We start from the raw sequence: 13361 nt of genomic DNA, 5'->3' as shown, positions 1-13361 counted from the left end.
GCCGTTTTCGAGATACGAAAATCTAAACATATGAACATATAAACAGAAATTGCTCGTTTAATAGTATAGGATTTATTGCCAAATACAAGAAATATTTTTACAAATGAATTAATCATTAAATTACAATAGTTCTATATAGTTCTATTACAATATTTATATATTTAACTCTTGTATTTTCTATGTCTGTCTTTCGTTTTTCCTTCTCCCATCTATGTCTTCTTGATGAGAATCTCTCTTCTCTTCTCCTGTCCCTCTCTTTTCTTTCATCTCTCTCTCTTCTCACCTTTCGTTTCCCTCTTTTCTTCTCTCATATTTTCCATCTACGTAAACTACTTATGAAAAATAGGCAAATTATTCTGTTTCGTTTTATCAAAAACAGTGAACAGTGAAACTTCTCATTGAACTTCATTGTATTGAAACTACTCTTTTATCAATTTTATCGTTATCCATTCATCTAAACAAATATAATTAATAAAACTATGTTCGGAAGAGAAAGTTGGGAGTGGAGAAGAGAGTAATAAGTTGTATCACAGATCTAAGCCTATTATTTAGTTTTTGTTATTCAGTGTATGTTTGTAGTTGTTTACCATATCAAGGTTCAACTCTGCCATTGGCCGAGACAAGACCACAGTTTTTAGTAGCTTCACTAATGAAGTTTTAATATTCTGCTCACTGTGGGCGTGTCTTCTCTTGGGTCTTGGCGAATCTAATAGCAGACTTGCATCATGATAGGTCAACTAACCACCAATTTTATAATTTCCACTATTATTATTATACTACACTATTATATTTAGACTATATATGACCTATCAATTTTGATTTTCAACGCCAGGCTTTCAGTGAATTTTCCAATAAATAAGTGGTTGTGATGATTTAAAGTAGAAAGTAAAATCAGTTATGCTTCTTTCATATTTTGCATTCTAACTCATACACACACTCACTTTCTCTCTCTTCCATGTTTCAACCCTTCTCTCACACACACTCACTAATGCTCTAAACTTTCTCTCTCACACACTCACTCATGCACTCATGCTCCAACCTTGCTCTCTCTCTCACACATACTCTCTCTCTCTCTCTCTTGATATATAATCTCTCTTCATCTAAGTCCTTCTCTAACTCTCTATATCTATTTCTCTTGATATATATTATAAGTCTCTCTTCATCTACGTTCATTTTAGCAGATGAGATGAGTAGAGTGAAGCACTCGCTCTCACCAACCTCGAAAAACAATCAAGAATTTCTCCATATAAGCAAAACCATTTCTTGTCAGAAATATATTGAATCCTCAAGTCGGTTCCTCGCTTCTAGAAACTCCCACCCCCACCCTTTTCTCAGAAAGCATTCTACGATACTTACGATCCCCCCCCCTTACCATTGCCGTCAAATTCAATAAACACCTCCCATCCCTCCCCAGTAGTATTTGTAGAAGTAGTACTCAACTTTATTTACGATTTGTACGCTATAGTATTCCGTGCATAGGTCGGGGAATTCTGGAACAAATATTATTTTGTTGTCTAGCCTCGCTGGTCGACGGCTAAGATCAAGGACAGGGAAATTCTGGGCGCAAAGGGAAATTTGGTAGGGATTTTTGCGGCGTTTTGCGTTTGTCGCTCGCGTCGCGACTTCAGTCGGCTTCAGACCAACGAGCGCGTTGTGAGAGCGTCCACAGACTGTCTGCAGACGATCGTCTCCTTAGACATCCGTAACTGTCGTCACGCATTGCATGTCATAGTTTCCTTATATTTTTTTTGACGTTGCTTACTTTTTTTATAAAATATTCAATTATAGAGTAACCGACAGAACTACGTTCTACATTGAACGGAAAAGGTTGAAACTATTTTGAAAGTTGGGAGCGTAACAAAAAACCGGATAGCCTTGCCAAAATGATTGCGAGGGATGAAAATAAATAAAAAGGATACGAATAGCATCCTGACCCTCGGTATTATTTTGAGGAAAGTTTACCAGGTTATAATCTAGGCTGAAACAGGCAAGGTCATGATTTGAAAACTAAACTTATTTTAAAACTCCAAGAGCTGTTCAAGAATAGCTCCTATGAAAATTATATTGTTTTTTTTTAAAGAACTAACAGAACAAATAAAACGGAAATAGAATTCAGTTTGGATTTTGAATTGAGTTCAATTTTGAAAATGAAATTGATGTTAGGAAGAGGTTTTCAAAAGGAGTACCTTTAATTACAAAAGGAGGTTTGAAGGTGCTCCTTTTGGAATCCTATTCCTAGAACAAATTTTTCGAATCAATTTGAGAAAGCCTCAATTCGATTAATGTCAACTTTTTTGATGTTATGAATAATATTACTAATAGAACAGCAATAAGTGACAGCAATAACACCTATTATTATGGGTACCACTAGATTTGTTTCAACTGGATTGTTTTCAAAAGATGTTGAATCTATTCTCAATATCAAAACGAATATTTTCGAAGGTCAAAATCTACATATCATTATATCATCTTTCATTATATCATCTACATGACATATCTTTATAAGATGAAGCAAATTTTAAATAAAAATTAAAGCAAATGGGTTTAATATTAAGGGTTAGGATTTGAAGAGTTATTTTATGAAGTTCCACAAGATATTTGTTGTTTTGCATGATTTCAAGTTTTTGTAAGTTTGTCTAATGAGCGTTAGGATATGAATTTGGTGAGATTAGAGTTTTCATGACACCTAGTCTGTAAGGCCCATCAACGTTTAAAGCTAATCTACGATCATATGTATGTATGGGCGCATTTATTAAAACGTGTTTCATTTCGAGTATAACCAACAGATCAATCCGAAATGGTGCATTCAAACTTACGGGCTTTCCTTCCAAATGAAGTACAATATTCATTGCACTGCTTGGAGTTTCATTATTTGAAACTTGCAGATGAATTCCGGAAAATCCTTGATGCTAATTCATTAGATTCAAGTTTTCTTTCCTTTTTCATGTTTCATTATTTTACCTTTTCTCTTCATCATATTCTCACATTTTTTAAATTCCTTTCAACTTACCATTTCATCTTGGCGGATAGGGACTTAATATTTTTTTACTGCTTTATGTTGAGTTGCAGAAACGACGCTTAGCTGGAGCTTATACCGCTTTATCTCTTTTACCGGCACGAAAAATGATTTCAAATGAGAGAGAATTCTCCGCCTTATTTCCACCTTCCTCTTTCCATCCATCTTGTTCAGTCTCTTTGAAAAGCGATCTGCTTCCTCTTGAATGTCGCATCCAGGTTCTTGTTCCTCTCTTATTGTATTTATCTCACAATAATTGTTTTCCCTTCTTTTTCTCGTTGGCCAAAACTCATTTATTCCACTCTTTTCCATGAATTTTATCTTTTCCACCCCTTTCTTAATTAACCTTGAACTTTACAATTTCCAAGCTCAACCCTTTCTCTTATTTTGTTCCATTTGAATTGATTATACATTCTAAATAGTGCCGTGTATGGTTGGAATATTTTAAACTTGAAATAGTTTTATCAAATTGAACTAGATATTGATTAATCAATAGAGAATACACATCCTCTACATACAAATTCTCCTAATCACAGAGAAACTGGTGTCCTTTATGAAATCAATCATTTCCTCATCCATACCGGCTTCCATTAAAACCAGCATCTTCCTTTCCAGCACTTACTTTATATCATTAGATTATTCTCTATTCTCAAATTTAAGACCATTTTTTAAAATATAATCACACATTATCACAATCATTGTAGAGAAACAACAGACTCGACCCAAAACGGTTTCTCTCTCGAATTTTTATAAAAAACGTAGCCTGATCTAAGTATCATGCCAGTATCTATGTAGATAGACATGAAAATTTCCTCTATCTTCAGGGTTCAGGCTGTGTACTTTCTTATCGAACTTTCTCTCTTAGTTGCCCGCTTCAAATCTTCTCTCTATCTTATTGAACTTAGTTTCAGAACAACTTCTTCAATGAAGATCAACAGAAACTTACAAGCACTTTATTCATCCAATAGCATTCTCATCATACTAGGTACGATACTGTAGAAAGAATCTATGATTTAATTACATCAAACAACTTTTATACTCTTTGTTATACTCGAGAACGTACGGTGTGCATAATAATTCCAGTTTTATATTCATATATTATGATACTACTCTATAGTTATCTTTCAATTTTGGGTAAATATTTGTATGAAAACAGCTCTATTACGTCTCAACGAAAAACTTTTTATACGGTATTTGTAAACAAGTACGTACGGTATGCATAATTTTACACTCATACATGTCTTGTTGTTGAAGCCATGTGTGCAAATATTTGCATCAGGATGGCTCACGTCTTGTCGTGTGATTGAATTTTATCGGCAACCTGTTTTGACGGCGATGCAAATTCCAAGCTCGAACGATAAACCTCGATTGGAAATTTAATAAGTTGATCAGTGTCGAACTACGAGTAGTGATCTCATCCTCATCATTATCCCTACCTATCAAACTACAGTAATAGTTTTGTAATATGAGCTGCAGACATGAGTCTAGGAATATTGAGGGCCATCTTGTAACTAGAATTTACGCTGGGGAATATTGGAATGACCCCGTTTTCAATAGGATTTTTTGTTACCTTGAGTACGAGTGCCTTCTCATGTCTTCTCTTGATCTCGAAGATTCTATGTTAAATGCAAATGAAATATGTTCCATCTAGTTCTACACTCAACTTCAAAAAAGTTTTAATTATAAAACATCATAGTTACAATGACGATATTCAATACTAAAATAATATGTTGTGTTGTATTGTGCTCAGATATCAATCTATTTCGAGCAATAGAAATAATTATCAAAATAGGATAAGCATTAGAATAAATATTACTATTCAACCACTTTCTATTAATCTGATCGTAAATGCTTAATGTTAATGCATAGTGGAAAACTAGTTGAATCAATAATTATTGTTGGGTTCATCGTTTTTGGGTATTCAATGTTATGGAGTCGCTTCAATTACTTTCAAATATTTATGCTTACTATTGCAATATTTCTCTAGTGATTTGTATTCTACTCCATTCCTTCAATGGTTTTAAGCCCATATCAATGTGAAAAAAATACATTGAAATTCTAATACGAGTTGTACGGAAAACCTTTGTTAGAACTAGTCAAGGCCATCAATGAGCATTGAACCATAAAACTAAAAGTTTCTTTCAAAGTTGCTCACAACAAAAGTTATACAGAACCTACTCTATAATTATAGGAGACAATGAAGAAATATCCTCAACTTTTTCGAAAGAGTTCTTTCGTTTATTATTGACGCGCTAAGTGAGTGAGGGTACTGATGGAGTGAGAGTGAAATATAATGAGATTGAGAGTGACAGAGGTAGCGTTGATGAGAGATTGAACAAGAGAGTGAAAGAGGGATTGGGCCTCAGGGAGGGAGAGAGAGAGAGCGAAAGAGATAGATATAGAGTTAGAGGTAGATAGAGAGAGAGAAAGAATGATATAGGACAGTGAAAGAGAGTGAAACAGTGGCTTAGATAGGGTGTAAAAGAGAGAGTGAGTGACTGAGAGAGACTAAGAGAGAGAAAAAAGGACAGAGAACACAAGAAAATGTGTAAGTGGTGGAAAATGAGTTGAAGAATGAGTAAACTATGGAATAAAGCCTTTTATATTTCATTTTTATTTATCTTTTTTCTGGTTGTTTGTTGCTTTGGGGCGCATTCTGAATAATTGTGCAGCACGGCAATAATTCCCAGATAAAGTTTGTCACGCGCTGAGTTTGTCGCGTTTTTTAGAGCAGCTTTTTTCGTTTGTTTTTCGTTTAAGCTTGCCTTTGCAGATGTTTTCTTCCCAATTTGGCAGTCAACAGGAATAGTGCTAACCAGTCACGCTAGTCAGGCCCTACCGAATATGCCACCCGTTGCTTTTGACAAGCGAGAAACTAAATAATAATAAAAGAGAGCGGGGAGGTGTTGAGGGAGAACAGGTTAGTTATTGGATAAGGTAGGAAAAAATGTAGGAGGTAAAGATGGGAAAGGAAAGGGTATGAGAAGAGGAGGAAATAAGAAAATGTGTGTTGGGGGAATAGTAGGTAGAGAAATACTGAGACAAAAGTTGGGGGAATAGGAGATTGAGAAGTACTGAGACAAAAAAAGGAAAAATATTGAGGTAAAGTAGTGAGAATATTGGGAACTAGGTGTGGAACTGGAAAATTGCTGAAATGAGAGAGTAGATCGTAAGAAGGCTAGAAAAGTTGAGGAAATTCGAGAGGAGATTTAAGGCTTTTTAGTTGAAAGATCTGATTAGATTCTCCATGTAAAACTAACTTTACTCCATATATAAGAGTAATATTGAATCTTCTTGAGGAAAAATGATCTCTTTAAAGGATAGAGTATATGTCCGAATTCAGAAATATAATAAAATTTAGCATAATTTGTTTGTTATTACATTCAAAATTATTAGATCAGTCTAAAGTAGTTCACTAGATAGTAGCCTAGCAGATTAGGTCAATCAGTTTGAATAGTTGAGACATATTTATAAATTGAACTTGAAATCAGAATAATTTGATTTTTTCAATGTTCCAAGAAATCTACTTGATAATCAACTGATAATACAGTATTCAGTTTATTCAAGTTAATACAGTATATCAAGTTTATGTCCATGAGTAATATAATTAAACAAAGTAATCATGAGTTTTCAAGAAATCAATTTCAAAAATGTATAGTTTTCGAAGAAAAGCAAAATGCTTTAATACATTTACTGAGATAGTAGAATAAACCAAATAGTACAGATACGTTCGTATCACACGTAATGTGATCGAAGTATGTACAGAATTTCAATCGATTTACTACTGAAACAAGATAATGGACACTGAACAAGGACAACTATTCCTAACAAAGAACAAATGTATCCCAGGAATTTCCCAAAACATTGGAAATGGGAACAATTGGAGAGAGTTAATTGTGAGAGATTAAAAAGACTGATGAGTGTGATAGAAAAATCAATCTCCATTGTTTGTAAATGAAATCTATTGGCGCCAAGTACTTGAGCTTGAGACCCCCACTCCAATACTTTCCCCTCACTTGGATTCCAATCTTCGTTGCACACACGCGCGTTCACACACACACACACACACACACACACACACACATGCTTATCACAATAACAAGTTATTAAAGGGAAGGTCGCATCACAGCGGTTTCTGTGTTATCCCAACGATGCGAAGTGAAGAGATGCAGGCTTGTAGGCCCATAATGGTCCTTTCACTTATTGGCTCGAAAACTATATTGACCTCCTGTGCAGAATTTGATCAAAACTGTGCAAATGTGCTCAACAACAATTTGTATTGTTCCCCCCCCTCCTAAGTAGTCAGCCGTTTTATAAGTGGTGAGGGGGTCTAAGGGATGTGAGGGGTATGGTTGGAGAGCTCAATTTGAAACTCTCTCTCCCAAGTCCAAGTTTCAAGTCTGTTGTTATGAGACCAGTTTCCGATGCTAATCCAATTACATAGCAATACAGATTCTTCAATGCATAGGCCTGAGAGCTGAGATACATTAGCTTGACTTGTATGCTTTGGGTACTTACTGTTGTACAGCCCTTTTGAGATTGGAAACTTTCAAGTTTTCAATGCTTCAAGTCTGGATTTGAACTACTTGTACAAACTCTGACAGAATGTGGTGCATGGCTATATTATTTCATAATGCATTTAGGAAACATTGAATATGGTACCTACTGCTTGATAGTTTTGGGTGCCAATTCAGGAAAGTGTATGGTTATTTGTTTGATAATCTCACCAACTTCATCACCCATGTATAAAATTGAAGTAGCCATAAACTCGAAGAAAGATAAAAATTAATCTTCTTATAATATACTGTAAAAATATTTTTCAATTACACTGTTTAGCGTAGGTCTAATCGGTGAAATATGTAAATAACCCCTGCATAATACAGTACAATATCATTAGAGTTGTTGACAGATTTCACGGGATGTTAAACTTGTTGAAGTAAATTCACATTCACAAAATATGAAAACACTTTCTGAAGAAATAAAATACAGGATTATGTAAAAAAGTGAAAGTTGGCTCCTTTATTAAGAAGTTTCGTTCTTCTCTTGTAAAACTCCACGGAGGTAATTTGTCCGATGTTTCTATTCAGAGTAACTTTGAGTACCTTCATTTTAGTACATTGGAATCTTTTATTTCAAGGGCACTTCTATAGCCAAGTTGTTCTTGGTGCGATTTTTTGTGGGACACCGACAAATAAAAAAAAACTTTTAGCTCAAACAGTAGAATTGAACAGGAGAAATGACAGACAGTACAAATGAAAACAGTAGAATTCTATAAGAAATCATGGGAGGTAATATTTGTTGCGGTTGATTCCAGATGCATATTGAAGGCGTGAGGAGACGTGAGTGAGGCGAGGAGGCGTGAGGAGGGGAGCTGTGATGGAGGAGGAACGCGTGAGTACGGAGACAACCGTCATCACTGTCAAGAGCGCAGTTCCTCACCACAACTTGGACGACGGCTATGCCTCTTCGGCCAGTTCACCACACAGCACCGGTCAGTTTGCTTCAGTAAATTTAAAATCATTTGTAGCTACATTTTTGAATTGGAGGATGTCTTTAGGTTAAAGCAATGGTTTTAATAGTGTTGATTGTAAAACATATAATTATGAGAAATGTATAGGCATACTCACTTTATGGGGAATGCTCTCAAAATTTAATGGTGATTGGAATTAAATGTCCTCCAAATGGAGTTTTTCGAGACTTTCAAGAAAAATACTGCAATTTACTGAATAATGAAATAAAATCAAAAGATTTTACATTGAAGCAATGCTCTAAAGATGTTGAAAGCCCATATAATAATGTGAAATTTTAAATGTTCCTAATCACTGCCTGGATCAGGTTTCCTTATCATTAAGGATCCATAGGATTCTGAGATCTATGAGTTCTATAGGATTCATTGGATTAATATATGCAGGATCCATTGGATCTTAAGGATCAACAGTGATCCTAATGCTACATGAAGCGTGAATATTTTGTAAATTAGATCAAAAATGAGTAAAATTGAATATTTTTCCACTCTCCACGTTTTCTACATAATTTCTGCAAGTCGTTGATAGTAAAACTTGATTTAACAAAGCAGATCGTAATGGATGAAAACATTGAAACAATAATGGTTCAAGCCTACTGGTCTGAAAACTCCTGTATATTTATGCTTTCCATCTTTGAGGGCCTGGACACGATCAGAGCGGTCTTGGGAAGAAATAGATCTATCTAGAAAAGAACTATCTAGAATGTAGATATAGATACACTCATAAAACCGCTCTGATCGCCATTAGCAGATCGCTCTGTGTGTCCAGGCCCAAAATGCTTAAAATTAAAGTTATAGTCACTATCAGCTCTTCAATTGTATCAGATCTACTATCTATCTGTATGTTATAATGATTTGGAGAGAACAGTAGGCTCAACAGAAATATCTGAGATACTCTCTCTCAAATATCTTAAGAGATTTTCTCTGGCATCTTCTTATCTCTCCCAAATTTAGCAAATTGCTGAAGATATGAAGGTTAATGGTTCCAGATTCTTGAACTTGGGATTTGAAAATTTATCGGCTTCTCCATTCTCGTTTCTTATCAAAATTGGAGAGAGAAAAACTGTAATACAATGTGAAGAACATAAGACGTAACAAGAGTACAACTGGAGATCTCAAATATAAGTTTCAAGAATAGAGTAATTCATTTACCAATTCACAGTCGATAATGAAAATGGGAATCAAAATATAAAGCTGATGAGAATTTCATTGTTTATTGTATGACAGGAAGGCTATTGAGGGAGAAATTATTGCTAATTAATTACTGTATAGGCTCAATGAGTCATTGCATTTAACAACACTGCAATTGAACCCACAGGTACAATAAAAGGGGTAATTGAGACCTCTGTAGTGCAGTCTCTGATTGGTTTTCATGGTCCGATCAAATATAACCGCGATGCGGTTTTGTTATCAAATTATTACAATGACCCGTTCATTACTATTCGGATTCCGGAACTTTGAATATTCGAACATAGTTTGCAAAACCATAACAATATCGTTCAAGACAATTGGTATTGTAATAGAAGTTTATTTTTAGTTTATTTAATGGAAGTTTATACTTAATGGAAGGTTATTTTTAGAGGAGTGATTGCATATGTTATTTTGATAAGTAATAGGTATATGAGGATATATATTTAAAATATCAAAATTTATTGAATAGTATTATAAAGTTATTTAAATATTAGAATTCCCATTGACATTTATAAAATCTACGTTTTAAAATCAATAATTGAGAGATATAGTTGATGAGTTAGGTTTATCAATGTTTAGCTATCAAGGTTTAGGAAAGTATAAAAATTAATAGACAGTCGTCCAATTTCCAATATGGCTGTATGAAAGAACCCAGAGACCGTCTATGCCAACTTTCTGGAAACTGCCAATCTCTTCAACTAAAAGGATTTTATGTACCATAAAAATTAAGTGGAAGTCAATATAACCTACATGATGACTCTAGTCTCTTTGTTGAATCTTGCAAAGCCCTATGGATGAAAGTTCTATTTAATCAACTTTGGCCTAATTGAGGATGATTGTAACGCATTAATCATTAATGAACAGATAAAACCACAAAAAATTATTTCACTTGTATTCCTCAGCTTTTCAATCAGTTTTCATCCGCTTTCAATCGTAGTTCCAAATATTCAAAGTATTATATCTATGAGCATATATCATTGAATCCGGTTTGTCAGGTTTTCATATTCCTAGATCGCTTTTCAAAGAAAATTTAGACCTGTGTAAAAAAACTTCAAAAACAATATTTTTTTCTATTTTAATACTACGATTTCAGATTAAAATGTGTATATAAATTCCCGAAAGAAACGTATGTAATGAAAAAAAACCAGCGAAATTCGTAGCGGTCCTTGGTTTAGTGAACTATTATCCTGAGTAGCTTTTGCCTGGCTGAAGGAAACTCATATTTTCATCGCCAGCGTCCATTATGAGTGCTGCCATGCGGTGGTGGGTGGGGTGGGTTGTTTAAGGGGTTTAAGCGGGGAGAGCATGGAAGAGGTTGGGGTGTATACCGCCATTACTGAGATTGAAAGACAACTGTGATCTGTCTCGATCACTGCTTATGAGTGCTGATATTTGTTTCAAGTCAAAATACTCACTGGTTGCCATTAAACTCAATAGAAATGCTCTTTACTGTGTTTTTTGACTGGAAATTTCTGAAATACTCGAAGCGGAACTTCCACAACACTTTACTACTTGACCTTCCTCTGCCCCTGTCCTTGTGGAGTTATCATAATTTTTTGAAATAATTGTTGAATTTGATGTTACAGTATTATTTTAGAAATGGAATTCTTAACATTAATATAATGCTGTTTATAATATCACTAGTGTTCTAGGCATTTTGAATCATTGTGCCCCCCATAACTATATCCTGATACAGAAGTAATTCTGTTACTGGAGATAATATTGTAATGAATATCATTACCAAGCTATTTATATTGAAATGTTGTTTTCAAGTTTTTTACTCTTAGTTCTACATATTACTGGAGAAAAATTCTTGACTGAAAATTCACTGTTACAAAAAATACGTGGTTAGATGAATAGAACTTTTTTTATTATTATCTTTTTTACAATGAAACACAGATCGGGAGAGAAAAACTAAGAATACCTTGTACTATTTCTCTCCCAAATTTAGGTAACATTGAAAGTCCAAAATGAGGTTATGTCTTCTAGATTTCCACAAAATTTTCAGTCCAAAAATACTTATACAAACCATTCTTTTTAATTTAGATGCTCCAAATACCAAAATAATAATAATTTATAACACTCAGTTATTTTTAAAATAGAGAATATTCACTTATTAGAGAAATTTTCAAACACGAACCGAAAAACCAAATTATACTTATTAAAATAGAATATCAGAGAAGAAAAACTTTGCACCAACTGAAAATTTGGTATCTAAAGCTGCGTTCTTTGTAATAACGTTTATAAAATTGATAGAAGTATTCTAGATAATTAAATGCATAGATCCAATTTAATCTTGGAAAAATACATATTGATAGGGGTAGGGGAAGAGATTTGAGATCTGTATAGATTATAAGCAATATGCCTTTATTGATTGCCCATCACCTATTTCTGGCTGACATACTGGCGATCTCTAAATTTCAAGTTCATTATAGGAGTTGAGTAGTTAGGCTTAGTCGAGGCTTTTCCAATGTTTGCTGGACGAAGAGGTGCTCTAAATTGTTACATCAAACTTTGTTACTCGAGTTAACACTGACCACAACTGTAAGTTGAAGTTGCGGAAGCCACACAACTCTATTTTCTTCTTCTTTCTCTTTTTCTTATTCTCATCCTACCTCCAGTTCTCCTTCTGTTTCTCTCTCTTCTTCCTTCAACACTGCGTCCATTCAATATTGCTTCTAACTTTTCACTCGAAAGCCCATTCTGGCAGGATGTTGGCTTCGTCAATATAGGTTTATCGAATCATGTTTGTAATATCTTCTATCTACGAAAGCTTGTAATAGAATAGAATGACTTTTTTATTTGTTGATGAGGCGAAGTTTGGACAGTAATGTCCTCTCTACCACTTAACCACGGAAGTAAGTAAGACGGCGAAAGTGCACTGGTTCGTTTGTCACTATATTTTTTAGATTGAAATGAAACTCTGGCTTCGCATTCAAATCTCCCTTTATAGCAACTAATCTAATCCCCAATGTGATTATGAAATTGTGATTTTTGTTCATATATCTCATTCATCTATCTCGCTGCACACAGGGACAATAGTAGCTTCCACTTGCTGCCGCGGGAACGCGGAATTGGGAATGTCATACACATAATCTGAGGTCTCAAGCTCTAGAAATTTCCGATTCCGCATTCCCGTAGCTGCTTATGGAAGTTATTTTTATCCCTGTGAGCAGGCATAGAATAAAACAATCTTAAGTTCAAGTATATAAGTTTTTTCTGCAATCTTCAAACGTATAATTTTTCTCTAGTGCAGGCTACTCAACTGTAGCAGCAGATTTCATTTCCACTCTTTAGTACTTTAGATTAATGACCTCATTAATTAACATTATAAGTGCATATGAATATGAATATCGATAGTAAGATTCGAAAGATTAGGCTACTCTGGAACATGTAATATTCTTCTATATTTACTTGTATTCCACTTCGATGTAACTTAACTGCCATGATTCTTTTCTTCAACGTAAATCCAATGAAAATCACGATAGCAATTCGTCATCTACTCTCAGCTGAAAACTTGGCAATTCATTTTTATTCGTTACAGGGGTAACTTATTATCAGAACATTGTAATTATCTCATTTTCTATTCTCAAGTGTTGTATATACGCTACTTTTCATTTGGTGTAAAAT

At 34.3% G+C, this 13361-nt stretch overlaps 1 protein-coding gene across 4 annotated transcripts in view; it reads left to right on the top strand.

Moving 5' to 3' along the window:
• Positions 1-13361, top strand: part of LOC111052092 (sodium-dependent noradrenaline transporter) — a 75126-nt gene that overhangs the window by 3019 nt on the left and 58746 nt on the right. For 3 of the 4 annotated variants that reach the window (XR_005571745.1, XM_039432141.1, XM_039432139.1), the window contains exon 2: positions 8331-8507. Coding sequence is in view for 3 of the 4 variants with exons in the window: in XM_039432141.1 (XP_039288075.1) it covers positions 8393-8507 (115 nt within the window). In the remaining variant the exon portion in view is untranslated. Of the gene's footprint in view, positions 1-1600; positions 1703-8330; positions 8508-13361 lie in introns of those variants that run through there. The other variant, XM_039432140.1, reaches the window with a different exon arrangement.

This window comes from Nilaparvata lugens, chromosome 7 (assembly GCF_014356525.2).
Source record: "Nilaparvata lugens isolate BPH chromosome 7, ASM1435652v1, whole genome shotgun sequence".
NCBI lineage: Eukaryota > Metazoa > Arthropoda > Insecta > Hemiptera > Delphacidae > Nilaparvata > Nilaparvata lugens.
The sequence above is the reverse complement of the archived record's forward strand: the minus strand, read 5'-3'. Positions and strand labels throughout refer to the sequence as shown.